The following is a 16,225-nucleotide window of genomic DNA, read 5'->3' as shown; positions in this document are numbered from 1 at the left end:
GCAGCTATCAACTCCACAATGGCGCAACACCCTGTTCCTCGGGGCTGACAAGGGTGTGCTGCTGTCCCCACCAACTCCAGAGCCACTCCAGCAGTCAAAAGCTGAAATGGGCCAGTGACCATACACCATCTAGCGTTTTGCCTGGACTGGAGCCCCGGGTAGTTCTGGGTAAAGAAAATTCTAGTTCTCTGGCTCAGGTTCCCCCATGCATGACCCACACTGTTCCTTCATTCCAGCAGTGTGACCGGAAAAGGGCAGCGGAGACCTCTGGGTCCTCAGGAAAACTATACAGAACAGGGGCCAGTCTGGGAAGGGATGAGGTTGCAGCTGCAAGTAGCTGAAGGTGAGACTTCCCAGCCCCACCTCTGTCGCCCCCCACCTCCCAGCCTGCCTGGGGAGGGCGGGGGCCTGAGGCTGCTCAGAAAGGTTTTCTGAAGGACAGACCGGTGGAGAATGAGCTGTGTGCCCGGGGACAGGGGCTCGGGCAAAAACATCTGTCACTCTTCCCCGCCAGGCTAGCCCCACCCGCCACCGCTGCTGAAATGACACCTGATTCGGACATGGGACGCCAGAGTTGAGACAGCTGGGTCCAGGCCGGAGGTGAGTGGGAGCTCCACCACGGACAGTGGGTGCCTACCTTTTGTTTATTTTTCCATCCTTTCTTTTAAAAAAAATGTAGCTCCCAGGCCACAAAGGAAGGAGACAACATAAAAATTTATATGGAAAAAAAAACTTCATCTGTCCGATCTGGTGCTCATAAAACCAGATCCAGCGTGAGGGGCTGACGCAGCTCTGGAATTTTCCATGCTGCCCTTCACAGGTTTTCACATTCCTTTACAGTCCTGGGGTTTTCTGAGACTGCTGGGAGCACAGGGAAGCATCCCACCAGCCCCTATTTGTGCTTCTTCACCCCACCCCGTTTTTTAAGCAGCCCTCGTGCACCATCACGCCTTCAGTGCCCCGGGGAGTTCCATGTCTCCAAGTGCATTTGCCGAAGTGATTTCACTGCCAGTTGTCCCCTGGGAATGCGGAGGAGGATGTCTCTAGTCAAGTTTAGGAAACGTGCCCAGGAACCTTCTGGGAGATTCACAGCGTCGTGACAAGCCTGACACTCAGACCGGCCTGGTACTTATGGCCTCCATGCAAGACGCCTTGCAGATGCCGCGTCCGGGGAAGCATTCGCAGCCAACGCTGCCCTCAGTCCTGCTTGGCCATGCAACGGAGGCCCCTCTGGCCTCCCAGGCCTGAGATTCGGGGGCTTTGTGAACCCCAAAGCTGGCTATTCCAGCATCTGTTACTTCGGGTCCACCCACCCCACCTGTCAGGGTCTTTTGGGTCTTTTGATTTCTGAACCCTATTTGTCTTGGACTCGTGTCTCTCGCAGTTGCCACAAGCACACAGGGAAAGGCAGCCCACAGGTGATCCAGGTGCCCGGGGCCTGGGCCTTGCAGGCAAGTCGCTCCTGGGAGGCCCCCACACTTGCTACCTTCCAGAGCATCAGGGATGAGCTGTAGGTAGTTTCCAAAGAGATGCTCTCACCTGAACTTGTTTTTCCACCAAATGGGCCCAAGGTGGGTGCTGGGAGTTGAATTAGGACCAAAGGCCAGCGGCGGCTGCTCTGGGGCTGCTGCCTGGAAGTGGAGACTCATTAACACTGGTTCTTAAATTAGCACATCTTTCTAGCACAGGTTTAAAAATAGCAGCCTAATGGTTTCTAAAATTAGCAAGTGTTGATCTCCATAAATAGTTAGAACTCCAGTAGGTCCTGGTCCACTTCCCTAGAAGAGTGGGGTCAGCAGGCCCCGCTTGTACACCACATTCTTTAAGGTTGCTGTGCTTAATGATTGACCTTGACAAGCAAGAACGTGAGAAGCCGCCCAGACCAGGGACAGTTGTGTAGCATCCCCAGAGGCAGCCTCCCGGCGGGGCTGAAAGAGAGCTCTGGGGTCCGAAGAGCCAACCTTCCTGGCTGGCCTGGGACTGGCCTGATTCAGCACTGCGAGTGCCTGGCCTCCCTCTTAGTCCCCAGCAAACCAGAACAGCCGGTCACCCTGGTGGCCTGAATCACTGCAGAAGGACCCCGTCGATGTTCTCGAGCACCTTAGGGGAACAGATTCCACTCCAGAATGCACCCAGGAGCCCCCGCCCCTAGCGCTGAGCCATGGATCCTGCTGGATTGAGACAGGGGGTGTTTGAAGGAGGAATTGAAGATGGATGTCACCGCAGGTCAGGCAGAGAGCTCTTGTCCTGAGCGTAAAGCAGGGGCAATAACTGGGGCTCTTCCCAGGTTGTTGTGGGGGAGAAACTGGGTACCACGTGTCACGCTCTGCCTGGCACCTGGTTTCCTGCAGATGCAATAACTTGGAGCTTCCCAGGTCAGCTCTGCCTGGTACCCAAGTGCACTGTGCAGGTGGGTGCGGCAGCTCCGGCCCCACATAGCCCAGCACCCCCCTCTGTGGGTCCCAGCAATGGCAGCTCAGCCAGATCTCCCCGCCCTGGGCAGCAGGGACAGGGAAGGTGTCCCCAGTCCTCACCCCAGCACCTGCACAGGCAGCTGAGTGCAGGGAAAGGCGCCGAGCAGGCCCAAAGACAGCTCCTGGCCAGCTGCAGGAGGCCCATTAGCACCAAGTATGCATGAAGAGAACTGCTCCAGAACCAGGCAACCTGTGAAGCATCAGCAAAACCCCTGGCCTCGTCCCCCAGACCACTGCACACCCAGCCGAGCCACACTGCTTGCTGTGATCTGCTTTTGTTTGTTACCAGGACAGAACGTCTGGTTACCTGCTGTGAGGCCGGACACCGGAGTCCAGTTTTTCTGCCTAAATCCAGCAAGGGACCAGACGCGCCCCCAGAGAGCATCACCTGTTCGATTAATAACCAAATCCTTCGCCGTGACAGGGTGGGGGATTTCTTGACCGGGATTAAAGGGAAGCAGGCTGTTTCCACAGCTTGGCTGTTGTGAACACCAGTGACCCCTGAGCAGATCCCCCTTTGAACTAGTCTTTCTGCACGCCCTGCGTAGGCCCCTAGGAGGAGAATTGCTGGCTCATATGGCGCGGCTCTTTTTAATATTTTGAGAGACTCCAGGGCTGTGGTGGGGTCCTGTACCTCTCAACCACACAGTATCGTAAAGCAGTGCTATCAGTTAAAAAAGAAAGGAGAGACTTGGGGTCAGCAGACGAGCCTCCCTCTCTCCTTCAGGACCAGAGGACGCTTTGAGGCTGTGAGGTCCAGCTCCCTTATTTCAAAGAGAAGGAAACAGTCCCCACAGAGAGACCCCAAGTTACCCAGCAGTGGGGGGCTGGTTGGTGCCAGGACCCCTGATCCTCTGGCTTTTGCGCTTTGCTCTGAGCAGGAAAGCCAGCGACACAGCCGTCCTCCTGCCTTTTTCTTTCCTTGCTCTCTGCCTGCCGCCTCTCTCCTGCTTCCTCTCAGCCTCTCCCAGGCCTGACATACCTGGAACTACATCAGTCCTTGCCCTTGAGAAGTGTTCTGGATTTTGCTGTGGTTCAAGTTTTTGTAAACCTCTGAAATCCCAGAATCTCAGCGAGTCAGGGAGCAGCCTTTGCTCTGCAGCCACCCCCTAGCCCCTGCGGAGTGGGGTGAAGGGCGTGGGTGCTGGGAGGGAAGGTCCTGGCCACAGCACCTAAGGGACATATGACCTCAGTAATCCCCGCCCACGGGCATCAGCGGGCACCTTCCAGGCTCATCCCAGCCCCGGCAGGCTGGAGGGCAGCCTCTGACCTGCCATGGGGGCTAACCCTTCCCCCCAGCACAGAGAAGTCACCCTGGTCGTCCTGAGGGACAGCCCAGGCTGTGTTTTAGTCCTGACCCCAGTCAGTCCGCTCGCTGGCTAGTGCCGCAACACAAGGCCTTGAGAGTCCAACGCAGCAGCAGCGCTCGAAGCTACAGCTAAGGTAGAACTTCCCAGGGCGGCTGGTAAGGGCCCAGGGCGCAGACATGAGGGCCCCAAGGGCATCTCCCCTGCCGCTCCCTCCTCCTGGCCTTCCAGGGCAACTGTCTGCAGGGGCAGCTTAATCTTATGCCCGGCCCAACCTCCCACACTATTTTTAAAAATGGTAATGGCCCTGGGAAGGCTTGGGTGGCACCGGCGAGCGCACCGGGTAATAATTAACCCGGCTCCTTTCTCTCCCACCGGCCGCGCCGGCCTCATTAGGACCGTGGGCGCGAGCCGGGCCATGGCCAGCACCGCGGTGCAGCTGCTGGGCTTCCTGCTCGGCTTCCTGGGCCTGGTGGGCACGCTCATCACCACGCTGCTGCCGCACTGGCGCCGCACGGCGCACGTGGGCACCAACATCCTGACGGCCGTGTCCTACCTGAAGGGGCTGTGGATGGAGTGCGTGTGGCACAGCACGGGCATCTACCAGTGCCAGATCTACCGCTCGCTGCTGGCGCTGCCCCGCGACCTGCAGGCGGCCCGCGCGCTCATGGTCATCTCGTGCCTGCTGGCCGGCGTGGCCTGCGCCTGTGCCGTCGTGGGCATGAAGTGCACGCGCTGCGCCAAGGGCTCCCCCGCCAAGGCCGCGTCGGCCGCGCTGGGCGGCGCGCTCTTCCTGCTGGCCGGCCTGCTCTGCCTGGCCGCCGTGGCCTGGACCACCAGCGACGTGGTGCGCAGCTTCTACAACCCGCTGCTGCCCAGCAGCTTGAAGTTCGAGCTCGGGCAGGCCCTGTACCTCGGCTTCATCTCCGCGGCCCTCTCGCTCATCGGCGGCACCCTGCTCTGCTTGTCTTGCCAGGACGAGGTACCCTCCCGGCCCTACCCGCGCGTCCCTCGGGCCGCCACGGCCACTGCCCCCGCCTACCGGCCCCCCGCCGCCTACAAGGACAACCGCGCCCCCTCGGCCACCTCAGCCGCGCACAGCGGGTACCGGCTGAATGACTACGTGTGAGTGAGTGCCCTGCCCTCCTCCAGCCCCGCGGTGCGCGCACCGGCTGTCAGGACTGCACACCTGCCAGGACCGCACACCCGCCGGGACTGCACACCTGCCAGGACTGCACACCCTCCGGGACTGCACACCCTCCTGAATGCACATCCTCCAGATCTGCACACTCTCCAGGACTGCACACCCTCCAGAATGCACACCCTCCGGGACTACTCACCCTCAGGGACTGCACACCCTCCAAGACTGCACACCTGCCAGGACTGCACACTCGCCAGGACCGCACACCCTCCGGTACGGCACACCCTCCAGGACTGCACACCCTCCAGAATGCACACCCTCCAAGACTGCACACCTGCTGGGACTGCACACCCTCCGGAATGCACACCCTCCAGGTCTGCACACTCTCCAGGACTGCACACCCTTCGGAATGCACACCCTCCGGGACTGCACACCTGCCGGGACTGCGCACCTGCGGGGACGTTTGGGGACTAGGGCATGAACATGAAGAAACGGGCCTAGAACACAGGGGAGGAGGGGAAGAAAAAGGAGCAAATGTCTATATACCAAAGACTACAAAAATCCGTCTGTTTTCGTATTTATTGTATGTATTTACACGGGTGAGTCGATAACGCGGAATAAAAAACCATGTGGAGCAAGGCCCGCGGGGCGTGTCTGCGTGCAGGAATAAGCCTTTGGAGCGGCTTGTTTATGAGAGGGGCAGCGTTGCTTTCTGTGTCCAGACTGTCCAGCCCTGAGCTGCTGGCGACACCGTCACGCTCTGTGGGCCCCACGTGGCAAGCCTGGGGACACTCAGGGAGCGGCCACCGCCCATGCATGTCCGCCCTGACCAACCCGGCATCCAGCTGGATCCCAGGAGAGGGGAGTGCGGGTGCCCTGGGGCAGACAGGAGCCGTAAATCAGGAAATAAGAGCAATGGTGGGGGCAGCGAGCTAAAGCCCCTGCCCCAACTCTGAGGGAAGAGAAAGTCAGAGGAATAAAAAACAAGACCCGGACTGTGCCTGGTGGCGGCTGTCTAGGCCCTGCCAGAAGCCCAGCTCAGCCCAGGCCCTTGGGGGACACCCTGGCGTCCTGTCTGGGCACCCAAGTGTGGTGGTGGGTGCTCTGTTGACGCGCCCTTCCTGGGAGGCCGATGGGGTCCGAGAAGTTAGGAACCCCATGGTGCTTCCTGGCTGTGATGTGAGCCAAACAGTCAGAGAGTGAAGGTCTCTCTCTCTCTCTCTCTCTCTCTCTCTCTCTCTGCCCCTCGCCACCCCTGGGTGAGTCCTTGCTTGGGCCTGCACAGCTCACGTACACCCATCACACAGCCTCTCCTGTGCCGGGTCTTGATGGCCGTGCTCAGACCCCTCGCTTCAGCCTCCAGCTCTGAACTTGGAGGGCAACACCTTCCGGGGGCAACCGGCCACCTCCCTCCTCCAGGGGCCTGAGTGGGGCCCATCGCCCCTGTGCAGGGGACCTGTGACAGGTCACAGCAGGTACGGGGTCAGCGGGCCGGGCTACTGCTGTCTGGTGTGACCAGGGCCAGGGACATGGAAGGGGGGCTCCCCTGGAAGGGTTGGGAGGCCAGGTGGGTGCAGCCCAGCACCCCTGGTTCCAGCAAGGTTGGAGGTAGCTTTCTGCGCTCCTGACCTCACGACCGAGTCCTCCAGAGCCAGGCAGCCATGGAGGTGGGAAGAGAAGCCGGTCGCCTGGCACTTATCCGCCTGCCACACTGGGCAACCCTGCTCCGACCTGCAAGCCTCATCCACCACACCTGTAGGCCACACTGGCAGGAGCTGAGCACACGAGCCTGGGGCAGAGGCAGAAGTGGGAGGTGAAGGAAGGTATTTCTTTTCTGCTCTGAGCTGACCGCTAGGCCCAGGAACAGGGCCCACTTCTGTTGGAAGGGGGGGTGCACATGTGTCAACCTTTGTCTGACCTTACAGAGTCTAAGGGATGGGGAATTCGGGCAAAAATAAGTCATCGTTTATTTTTGATGAAATGAACAATTGTAACCTCTCTTTAAATTATAAAAATAAATCAATCTGACTCAATCATGAAGAGGAAAAAACCTTCTAAAAACAAAATTTCTTATTAGCCTCTACTTGATGCTCACAGTCTAAAGTGTGTTAGTGAAGTTATTCTACTTAATAGCCCTATTAAATTTTAAGACAATATAAAATCGCTTTGCTCAAATTTTTTCTGAATTCCGTCACTACTTAGATAAAACATGTCTCTCCTCCTCAGGGGAAAGGCTAAGAATAATAGTGATTGTAATTTATTGAACACTTGCTATGAGCCAGGTGTATGTTTTATTTATTAGATTAGTACAGGAGACACATGAGAACACAAAGAGATAGACAGAGCTAACCCCATTTTACCAAGGAGGAAATTAAAACTCAAAGAAATTAAGTCATTTGTCCAGAGCCACAGAGTTAGTGAGTGAAAGACCCAGAATTCGAGCCCAGACAGGGGAGGGGGCAAACACTAAGTCGAGACCTGTCCTGGAGCCTGATGGTCTTCATTGCAGATATCAAATAATTCATTATTGCTTGACCAGATTTGATTCTTTCCAGAACCATCATTTCACAGAGCATCTGTTGCCTGTGTTGTGACTGGGTTCAGTGAAACAAGATATCAGACCCAGAGGGCCAAGATTGAGTCCCTCTAGACAGCACAAAGTGACAGGTGAGGCTGTGTCCACAGGTGGCCAGCTGAGGCAGGAAGTAGATCTTGACTCCCTTCTTCAGGGTGTAGGAAGGCAGTTCCATTCCCTCCGTGCACTTTGCTCTCACTCCAAGACAAGTACCTCAGGTACCTAAATCCTTCAAGTACTAAGTAAGTACCTCAGGTAAGTAAGTACCTCAGGTAAGTATCTCAGTTAACTAATGCTTCAGTTCCTTCCAAGCCCTCTTTTGTTACTTTCCAACCACAGCCATCAAGTAGATGCCCCCTTCTGCCCAGATCATCGGAACTTCTGCCCAGATCATCGGTGGTTTTATTTATTTATTTTTTTTTTAGAAGAGGCAGCCTCTTCTAAAAAAAAAAAAAAAGATTTATTTATTTATACAAGCACCCGGGTATAGGCCAGATGCATGGGAGGGTGAGAGGATTCACCAGAGACAGAGCGGGGAACAGAACAGGCAGACTGACGAAGTACACTGCTGAGGGGAGCAGCGGGCGAGACAGGAGAGGTCTCATGTGGGTTGCCCCGAGGACGGCGGGGATTGAACCGGCACTGCAGAGGCTGCGGACAGCTTCACAGGGCTGCACCCAACTGCTGCACCACCAGGGAGGCCCCGGAACTAGGTGGTTTTCATCGAGGTGGTTTTGACATAAGTACAGCACACTACCGCAAATTTCAGAATAAAAAAGAAACAAGTGTCAGGCTTTGATGTTTGCTTGTCTAAATCAAATGAAATGTGTCTCTAGGTCAGAGTGGTCTCAAGCCAGCTGTGTTTTCGGTCCACCCCCATCCCTCACCCCATGGCTCTCTATTTTTAATTTTTTTGTGGACTCTCCCCGCTGCTTTCCAACATGGCGGCCCCGATTCACATTCCCACCAAGAGGCTCTTATTCTCCTGTTGTTTCTGAGTGGCTGGGTCGGGCTGATTCCTTTTCACCTAGAAGTCTTGTGGAAGAAAATTAGTAAAACTGGGGCACAGTCGGGCCTCCCTGGTGGCCTAGGGATTAAGTCTCAGCGTTTTCACCACCATGGCCCAACGCAATCTGCCGCAGAGCTGACCCACAGGGCGCAGCAGACCTCGCCTGTCTCCCCGCTGCCCCCCTCAGCAGTGGGTTTCAGTGGATCCACCTGTTCTGCCCCCCACTCTGTCTCTGGTGAGTCCTCTGGCCTACACCTCTGTTCTTCGACACAAAAATAAGTAAAATCTTTTCTTAAAAAAAAATGGGGCACAGAGAATAAATGACCCAGGAGGGTTTGGAGTCAACCATGGAGATCACTGTCAAAAGTCACCCACCGTGTCCCAGACCCCACCCTCAAGCTCTCCCACCCAGGAAACAGCGGGCCCACATAGACACCCTCACCAGGGAAGAGACATTCTTTGTGGTAGATTTCTCCTCCTGGTTCTTACACCTCTACACTGAGATGCATCTGCCGGGAGAAAGAGACAGCCATCCCCTGGTGCAAACCTGCTTTCCCTTTGCAGGGAGATTAGAAATCACCACCTGGCTGATTTGGGGACAAAGACTTTGTTACTTTATGTGATTTTACTATTGCCACCTGCTCCCTGTCACCACCGGACCCCACCTAGGGCTTGGAAGCGGCACATCAGAATTCTCCCTGCGTGTTTCTCCAGGAAACCCTCATCACTGATGCTGAAAATAAAGCTCTGTCTTCTCCCGGCAGCGGCGACCTCTGCTGCTAAGTCACAGTCTCACCGCGGCCGTATAGACGACATGAAGTCCATCCACCCCCAGACAGGTGCCCCAGGCCCGTGGACTCCACCTCAGTTCGGAATCACAAATATAAAGAAAAAAGGGAGAGCGGTTGCAAGAGGAAACGGATGCTACAGAAATAGGTTATCAAGGGGGTTTAAAAGCCTGCAGCGCAGTCACTGTGCCCCTCTGGTAACAACGACGTTCCAGGAGGTAACCGAATAAATGACGTTATTTCCAATGATAGTTTAGAAATGTGTGACAGCTGTCATCTGATGGGACGTATTTGTGATTTCCCAGTGATAACTATTGAAATAGCAAAGTAAATAAGTAAATAATGCGAAACAGCTTGCTCGGGTGACCGGAAGAATATTTATGCAGCCAGAAATTCACATTTTTCCTGCACACAAGTGGCAGTGCATTAAAATAATCCCTGAGGACCCGAGAGGGCTTTTGGCTTAATAAGGGGGAGACGCTGGCGAGGGAGGGGGGACCCGAGCACCCTTCCCTAAGACAGAGAGACCTGGGTCCGTCATGGGTCCTGTGCCTTCCCCTATTTGTCCAGCAACGACAGTGCTAGCGTAGCATGTGCCGTCTGTGCCCCGAGAACCGTCTGTGTCCTGCGCAGAAGGCTCCTGGGCAGGGAGCCCTGAGGTCACTCGTTCCCAGGGGCAGGGGGCGGGACAGAGGGGGCGGGCCCCTCCCTTGTCTCTTCTGCACCAAGTGTTAACCTTGGATGATGAGACTGGACCGGGTAGGGCTCGGCGATGCAGGGGCAGCAAGGGGTGAGGGCGAGCAAGGAGCAGAGTGACCAGAGCAAACCGCTGCAGCTGAGACCTCTAGGACTTAATAATAAAAAGGAAGCTGTCCTGCTGCTCCTCTAGTATCCTCGGCCCTTTCTGAGAAGACACAGGGTGTGAGTGTGTGTGTGAGTGTGTGTGTGTGTGTGTAAGAGAGAGAGAGATTAAAATCTGAGGTCCTGTGTATTTTAAACCATTTCTTAAATCAAACAGCACAAAGCCAATTAATTACTGGGCAACGATCCAAAGGAAAACACAGAAATTTCATTCTAGTAAATTATTTTAAATTCTACCAACTGGCTTGTGCAGGTGTGTGTGGCAGGGGAAAGGCATTGGTAAACAGCCCGTTTCCTGCCCGAGAAAGGCCAGATGAGGTCACCCCATAAATCAGGGAGGACCCAGTTCCTGCGTTGGATCACCTGTGTCCTCCTGAAGCCCCGGCTCTGCCAGCCTCGCCCCCAGGGTGGCGCAGCACCACACACACTTCAGTGACTCCCTCCTGAGGTGCTTTCTAGTTTAAAGCTCCACACCCGCCCAGCCCAGGGCCGCCGGGAGCATCAGCTGCCTCTAGCTCTGGGGAGGTCTCCGGATTTTGTAGTCATCCCAGGCAATTTTCCAAAATAAAGCCTTCGCATAACTTCCCACCCAGCATAATAAACAGCAAGAAGGCAGGACTTGACAGCGGGGGAACCAGGGGAGCTCTGGTCTAGTGGTTTCAAGGGATGCGAGGGGAACTGGTGCCTGAGTGTGTGCGCCCAGTGACCTTGCTGGGGGGGGGGGGGCAGGCAGACAGGGAAGAGGGTGTCCAGAGGGGAGCCCAGAGGCTCAGCGCCACGCCCGAGAGTCCTGGAGCCTAGGAGGGCCTGACTCCCAGCCTCCCTCTCGGAGGCGGGGAAGCCTCCGCTTCCATCCGTGGCCACAGATGATTCAGTTACGCTATTCCTCACCCGCCATTGCCAGAATTATGAATTGCTCTGTAACGCCCAGGCCTAAGAATATCATGTGCCTTTACTTTTGTAAAATCGAACCTGGTTCTGATTAAAACCACAATGAGAAATCGCCGCATGCTCGCCAGAATAGCCGAAAGTTGAAAGATTGACAATATCAAGTGCTGACAAGGAGATAAGCAACTCCAGCTTGTGCTTCCAGAGGGAGGGGGTAACCTGGTAGCATTACCCAAGGGGGCGCTTGGGGGAGGGATCTCTGAGTGCTGCTGATGTCCCCTCCCTGGAGCTCGGCGATCATTACACAGCTGTGGTCATTCTGCGACCATCTACTGGCGAACGCTTATAAATGGTGCATTTGGGCCTGGATGCTGTTTCCTCCCGGCCTGCCCGGCGCTCATCGCGATTCCCCACTGGGTTGTGAGCCTTCCTCTTTGATCGGTTTTTATTCCCAAGACTTGCACAGAGTGGCCCCTTAGAAAGAGGTCGGTGATTGAATGCAACGACCTTGTGCTTTGCAAGAGTGTCACCCCTGAACCCCACAGGCAGCTCCTCTAGTATATTTCACACATGATTTCATTTATTTTAAGAATCCATCTGCCCAGAACTTCCTCGGCCCACACTGTACGAAAGCAAGGCCTCTGGGCACCGTGGGTCACTGCACTATTAGATATGGGGCAAGGGACTTAATGAAAGTTGAGAGGGTAGTTAAGATGCAGGGGAAGTATTTTGTTCACGCCCAGGAACCTATTCCTTCTCCTACATGGAGGCTGAACTTGATTTCACCAGGAAAATCACTAATAGCAGAAACAAATCTTCCACAGATCTCAAATGTGGTTGGGGTCTTTGGGGAGAAGCAAGTCTAGATCCTCTGTCACATCTGTGCATCTGGTCTTCCCTGCACAAAATACATTTAATAAAAGATAAAAGCAAGCCCTTCCACCCATATTTAAAGAAAAGGTTTTAGCTGCCCCCCCAACTTATTATCTCCAAATCCTCAGGCTTACTTTTTTCTATTTCCATCTTCTCCTGCTTCCTCTCTGCTCCTCTCCTTCTCCAAAGCCTCTTCACACAAATTAGGGTCCTGACCCCTTGAGACTTCTCTAGACTAATTCCTTGAATATTTCTCTTTCCTGAACTGTTTAATCCTTTAATGTATTTACTTTCTATCAATTGTCAAGAGAGGAGTACTGAAATTCTGACTACATACTGAACATCTGTCTATTTGTGCTTGCAGTTCTGTAAGTTCTTGCTTCATGTATTTTGAAACTTTGTTACTAGGTATACAAACTAGAATTATGTCCTTTTGGTGTAAACTAAACCATAGCGACACTCACATGATGTAAATGGTCTAAATATCTCAATTAAAAATCAGATGTTGTCAAACAAGATGAAAAAAGCAGGACCCACCTAACTATATGCAGCTTATATAGAAATCCACTTTAAGAATAAAAAAAACAGGCCTCCCTGGTGGCGCAAGGGGTTAAAGCACTGTACTATGAAGTAATCCACAGCTAAGGCAGCATGAGTTTGATCCCCAGCCAGCCAGGGAGCAACCCACATGGTGCAGCAGACCTCTCCTGCCTCGCCTGCTGCTCCCCTCAGCAGTGTGTTTCGGTCAGTCTGCCTGTTCTGTTCCCCACTCTGTTTCTGGTGGATTCTCTCACCCCCCGCATCTCTGGCCTGCACCCCAGCTCTTGTATGCATAAATAACTAAATCTTAAAAAAAAAAAAGAATTAAAAAACAAAATAAGTTAAAAGTAAAGGGTTGAAAAATACACAATGTTGACACTAATTTTTTAAAAGTCACATGGTTATATTAATTTCAGATAAAGCAGAGTTCAGAACAAAGACTATTAACTCCAAAGGATAGAGTATTACTCAGTCATGAAAAAGAATTAGATGTTAAATAAACACTATGTGAATAAGCCTCAAAAAAGAAAAAGCAGGGCCTCCCTGGTGGTGCAAAGAGTTAAGAGGCAACCTATGAAGCTGTCCGCAGCCACTGCAGCACGAGTTCGATCCCTGGGGTGCAGCAGACCTCTCCTGACTCGCCCGCTGCTCCCCTCAGCAGTGTATTTTCATCGATCTGCCTGTTCTGTTCCCTACTCTGTCTCTGGTGAATCCTCTCACCCCCCCCCCAAACACACCTCTGGCCTGTACCCCAGTTCTTGCATGTACAAATAAATAAATCTTTAAAAAAAAAAAAAGAAAGAAAGAAAAAGAAAAAGCGTGGTAAGTGAAAAAAGCCAGCCACAGTCACTTATTGTTTGATTGCATTTGTATAAAATAGCATAATGTCCTCAAAATTCATCCTTGATCTTAGGCTGATCTTACACATTTATCTAATTCTGTGTCCTGAAAGAAAAACATGGCACACTGTCTTTTCAAAAAGAATAGAAAACTTACAGCATTTTATAATATATTAGATCACAAAGCAAAATTCAATAAATCCCGAGAAGTGAAATAGAAACCACATTTGAAAGTTATAATAAACTAAAAATAATAAGGTTGAAGGAAAAAAATTAATGCCCAACTTATTGTAAAGGTTTTAAAAGCTTGGTTTTCCTTGTTTCAAAGAGGAAATCAAACTAGAACTGCAGTCTATCTAGGAAATTACAATAATGAGGGTATTATATGTCAAACCCCGCGGGATGGGGTTAAAGCAAAAAGCAAAGTAATAATCATGGGTTGCAAAAGCTAATCATGCATGCTGGGTGGAGGGGGGGAGCCTAGGAAAATTAATACAAAGCTTAAAAAATAAGGGGGAAAGAACTGATAATGAACCCAAGATTTACTTCTTTTCTGAAAACAAAGTGGAAAGGACACAAGCTCACTTAATCACTTCTTATAAAATCGTTGGGATTCTCTGACACACAGATTCCATCAGGAGGTGCTAGAGGGCAGTGAGCCGCAGCTGGTTCTGACCTCTAGCTTCCGGCACACCCTGTCCTGGCCCCACTGCAGCCCTCCAGATCCAAGTGTTAGCACCAAGGGAAGCCTCCTGCACCCAGTCCCCTTTCACCTCTTCACCTTGACAGTGGAAGCTGCTTCCTGAAGTTATTAACTCTGGGTGGCCACTTTATTCAGCCCATCGACCCCTACAGTCAGCAACGCCCTGTATTCAAGCTCTGTATTCTGGTAAGGCTCTGTTTTGCTGACAGGAACCTGACGCATACAAACACTGTTAGCAAAATCAGTTAAAAGTGCTTCCACGGTGCCAGGACCCAGACTTCACCAGGAGGGGATCCCCTAGTGGGAGACCTCGCCATATGTGTCTCTTCATCTGGATGTCCATCTGTCTCCTGTTCCAGCATTTGTAAACCAAAGCTAGTAATATGGTGAGTAAATGGGCTTCCTGAGTTCTGTGAGCCACTCTTGCAAATTAATCAAACTGAAGGAGAAGTTGTGGGGGACATTTGATTTACAGCCAGGTGGTCAGAAGTTCAGGTGACAATCTGGGCTGGCAATTGGCATCTGAAGCAGAGGGTAGTCTTGTGGGGCTGAGCCCTTTACCTGTGGGATCTGATGCCACCTCTGGATGGAGAGTGTCAGAACTGAGCTGCTTGGGGGTGTGGGGAACCCCCCCCCTCTACACACAGACACACATTGAAAATGGGTTCAGAACCCTTTTTAAGGAGAAAACTTTGGCGCTAAGATACAGTCGTGAATAACTGGCACAGCAACTTAGAAATCATTATATGGAAGATAATTTTCATTTATAATTCCAACATAAAAATACATTTTACAATCCCCAGGAATGAATAAACAAACTGTGGTGGCTCATCCATGCAATGGAATCATACTTGGTGATAAAAGGAAATGATCCATAAAGCCACAAAGAGACAGGGAGGAATCTTTAAAGGTTACACGCTGGAGGATCCCCACTGGGCAAGGTTCTGGAAGAAGCAAGACTGTGGAGACAGGAAACCCATCTGAGTTTGCCAGCTGGGGAGGGGGCGGAGGGGGGCGCTGGTAGAACCCAGGGGCTTGGGGCAGTGAGACTCCCTTGTGTGAAACTATAGGGCTGGACACTTGGATACACTGATCAAAACCATAGAACGTACAACACAGAGCGAACCCTAAAGTGACCTACAGACCCTAGTTAACAATACTATATCAATATTGCTCACCTTTTGCAGCCAATGAACTGTTGTAATGTGAGATGCTGGCAGTAGGGGAACGAAGCAGGGGGCAGGGAGAAGGGGTATACCAGAAATCTGTACTTCCTCCACACTATTTCTGTAAACCTTGAATTGCTCTTTAAAAATGTCTATTGATTTAAAAAAAAAAAAAGTCAAAAAAGTAAACTTGAGAAACATACAGGACCTGCAGGAAGGTCCTTAAATTCTCTTGAGAGAAATTAATGATGATTTGAGTACACAGAGAAGCTACCCCGTATTTGGGAGGAGGGTGACTTAATACACTTCCCCAAACCCAAGATTCCCTCATCTAAGTAAATGGTATCACTGACCTCTCGGTCCCTCAACCCTAGAGCCCCAACCAGTCATTCTTTTTTCTTTTCTTACTGATGTTCAGCAAGATACTGCCATCCTTTCTATCACTTCATACCACCAGAACTCCAGTTTTATTTTGTTTTGTTTTGTTTTGTTCCGGGGGCAGATGGCACTGTGCTCAGATTTTATATTTCCTAGTCTCCATTACAGTTAGACTTGTGCCCAGTGAATACAGATGGAAGTTGCTCAGGCTTTAGGGAAGTCACTTTAGCTGCTTTTTAATTAATCAATGCCTGGAACACAGATGTGATGATGGAGGTGGGCAGCCACCTTGTGCACATGAGGCAGCCTATGAGGCAGTTTCCTTATTTTTGTTTTGTTCTATTTTGTAATGCTGTAGCTCTCTGGCATCCATTTTTATACACACGGTGAGGTGACCTTTTGTAAAGCCACAATTTGTGATTGATTCAGTTAGCTTTCCTTCAGAAAACCATTGTTAACCATCCTGAAGTTACAGCATTCCTTGTCTGACGTCTGTCTCCTCCTCAATTGGAAATTAGCTGCAAATAGACTTAGATGTCTCCAGAGTTCAGCAAGCCGTGGGATCCTTTTCTGTCCCCTTAATCTTCCCAATGCTGTCCTGTTGCTAAGCAACTTATAAAAGAAAATTAATAAATCCAAGAGCTGTCTCATGACCTTCCAGCAGTTGACACCACTCCTGATCC

General features: G+C 52.0%; 1 protein-coding gene across 1 annotated transcript; it reads left to right on the top strand.

The window, feature by feature from the left end:
- Positions 1-4,199: 4,199 nt before the first annotated feature.
- On the top strand, positions 4,200-4,910 carry CLDN14 (claudin 14; the record flags this gene model as incomplete). Its single annotated transcript, XM_084231756.1, has 1 exon — positions 4,200-4,910. The coding sequence occupies one exon, from the start codon at positions 4,200-4,202 to the stop codon at positions 4,908-4,910; it is 711 nt and encodes a 236-aa protein (XP_084087882.1).
- Between the last annotated feature and the right edge of the window lie 11,315 nt (positions 4,911-16,225).

Source organism: Talpa europaea, assembly GCF_964194135.1.
Source record: "Talpa europaea genome assembly, chromosome: 4".
Lineage (NCBI taxonomy): Eukaryota > Metazoa > Chordata > Mammalia > Eulipotyphla > Talpidae > Talpa > Talpa europaea.
The sequence above is the reverse complement of the archived record's forward strand: the minus strand, read 5'-3'. Positions and strand labels throughout refer to the sequence as shown.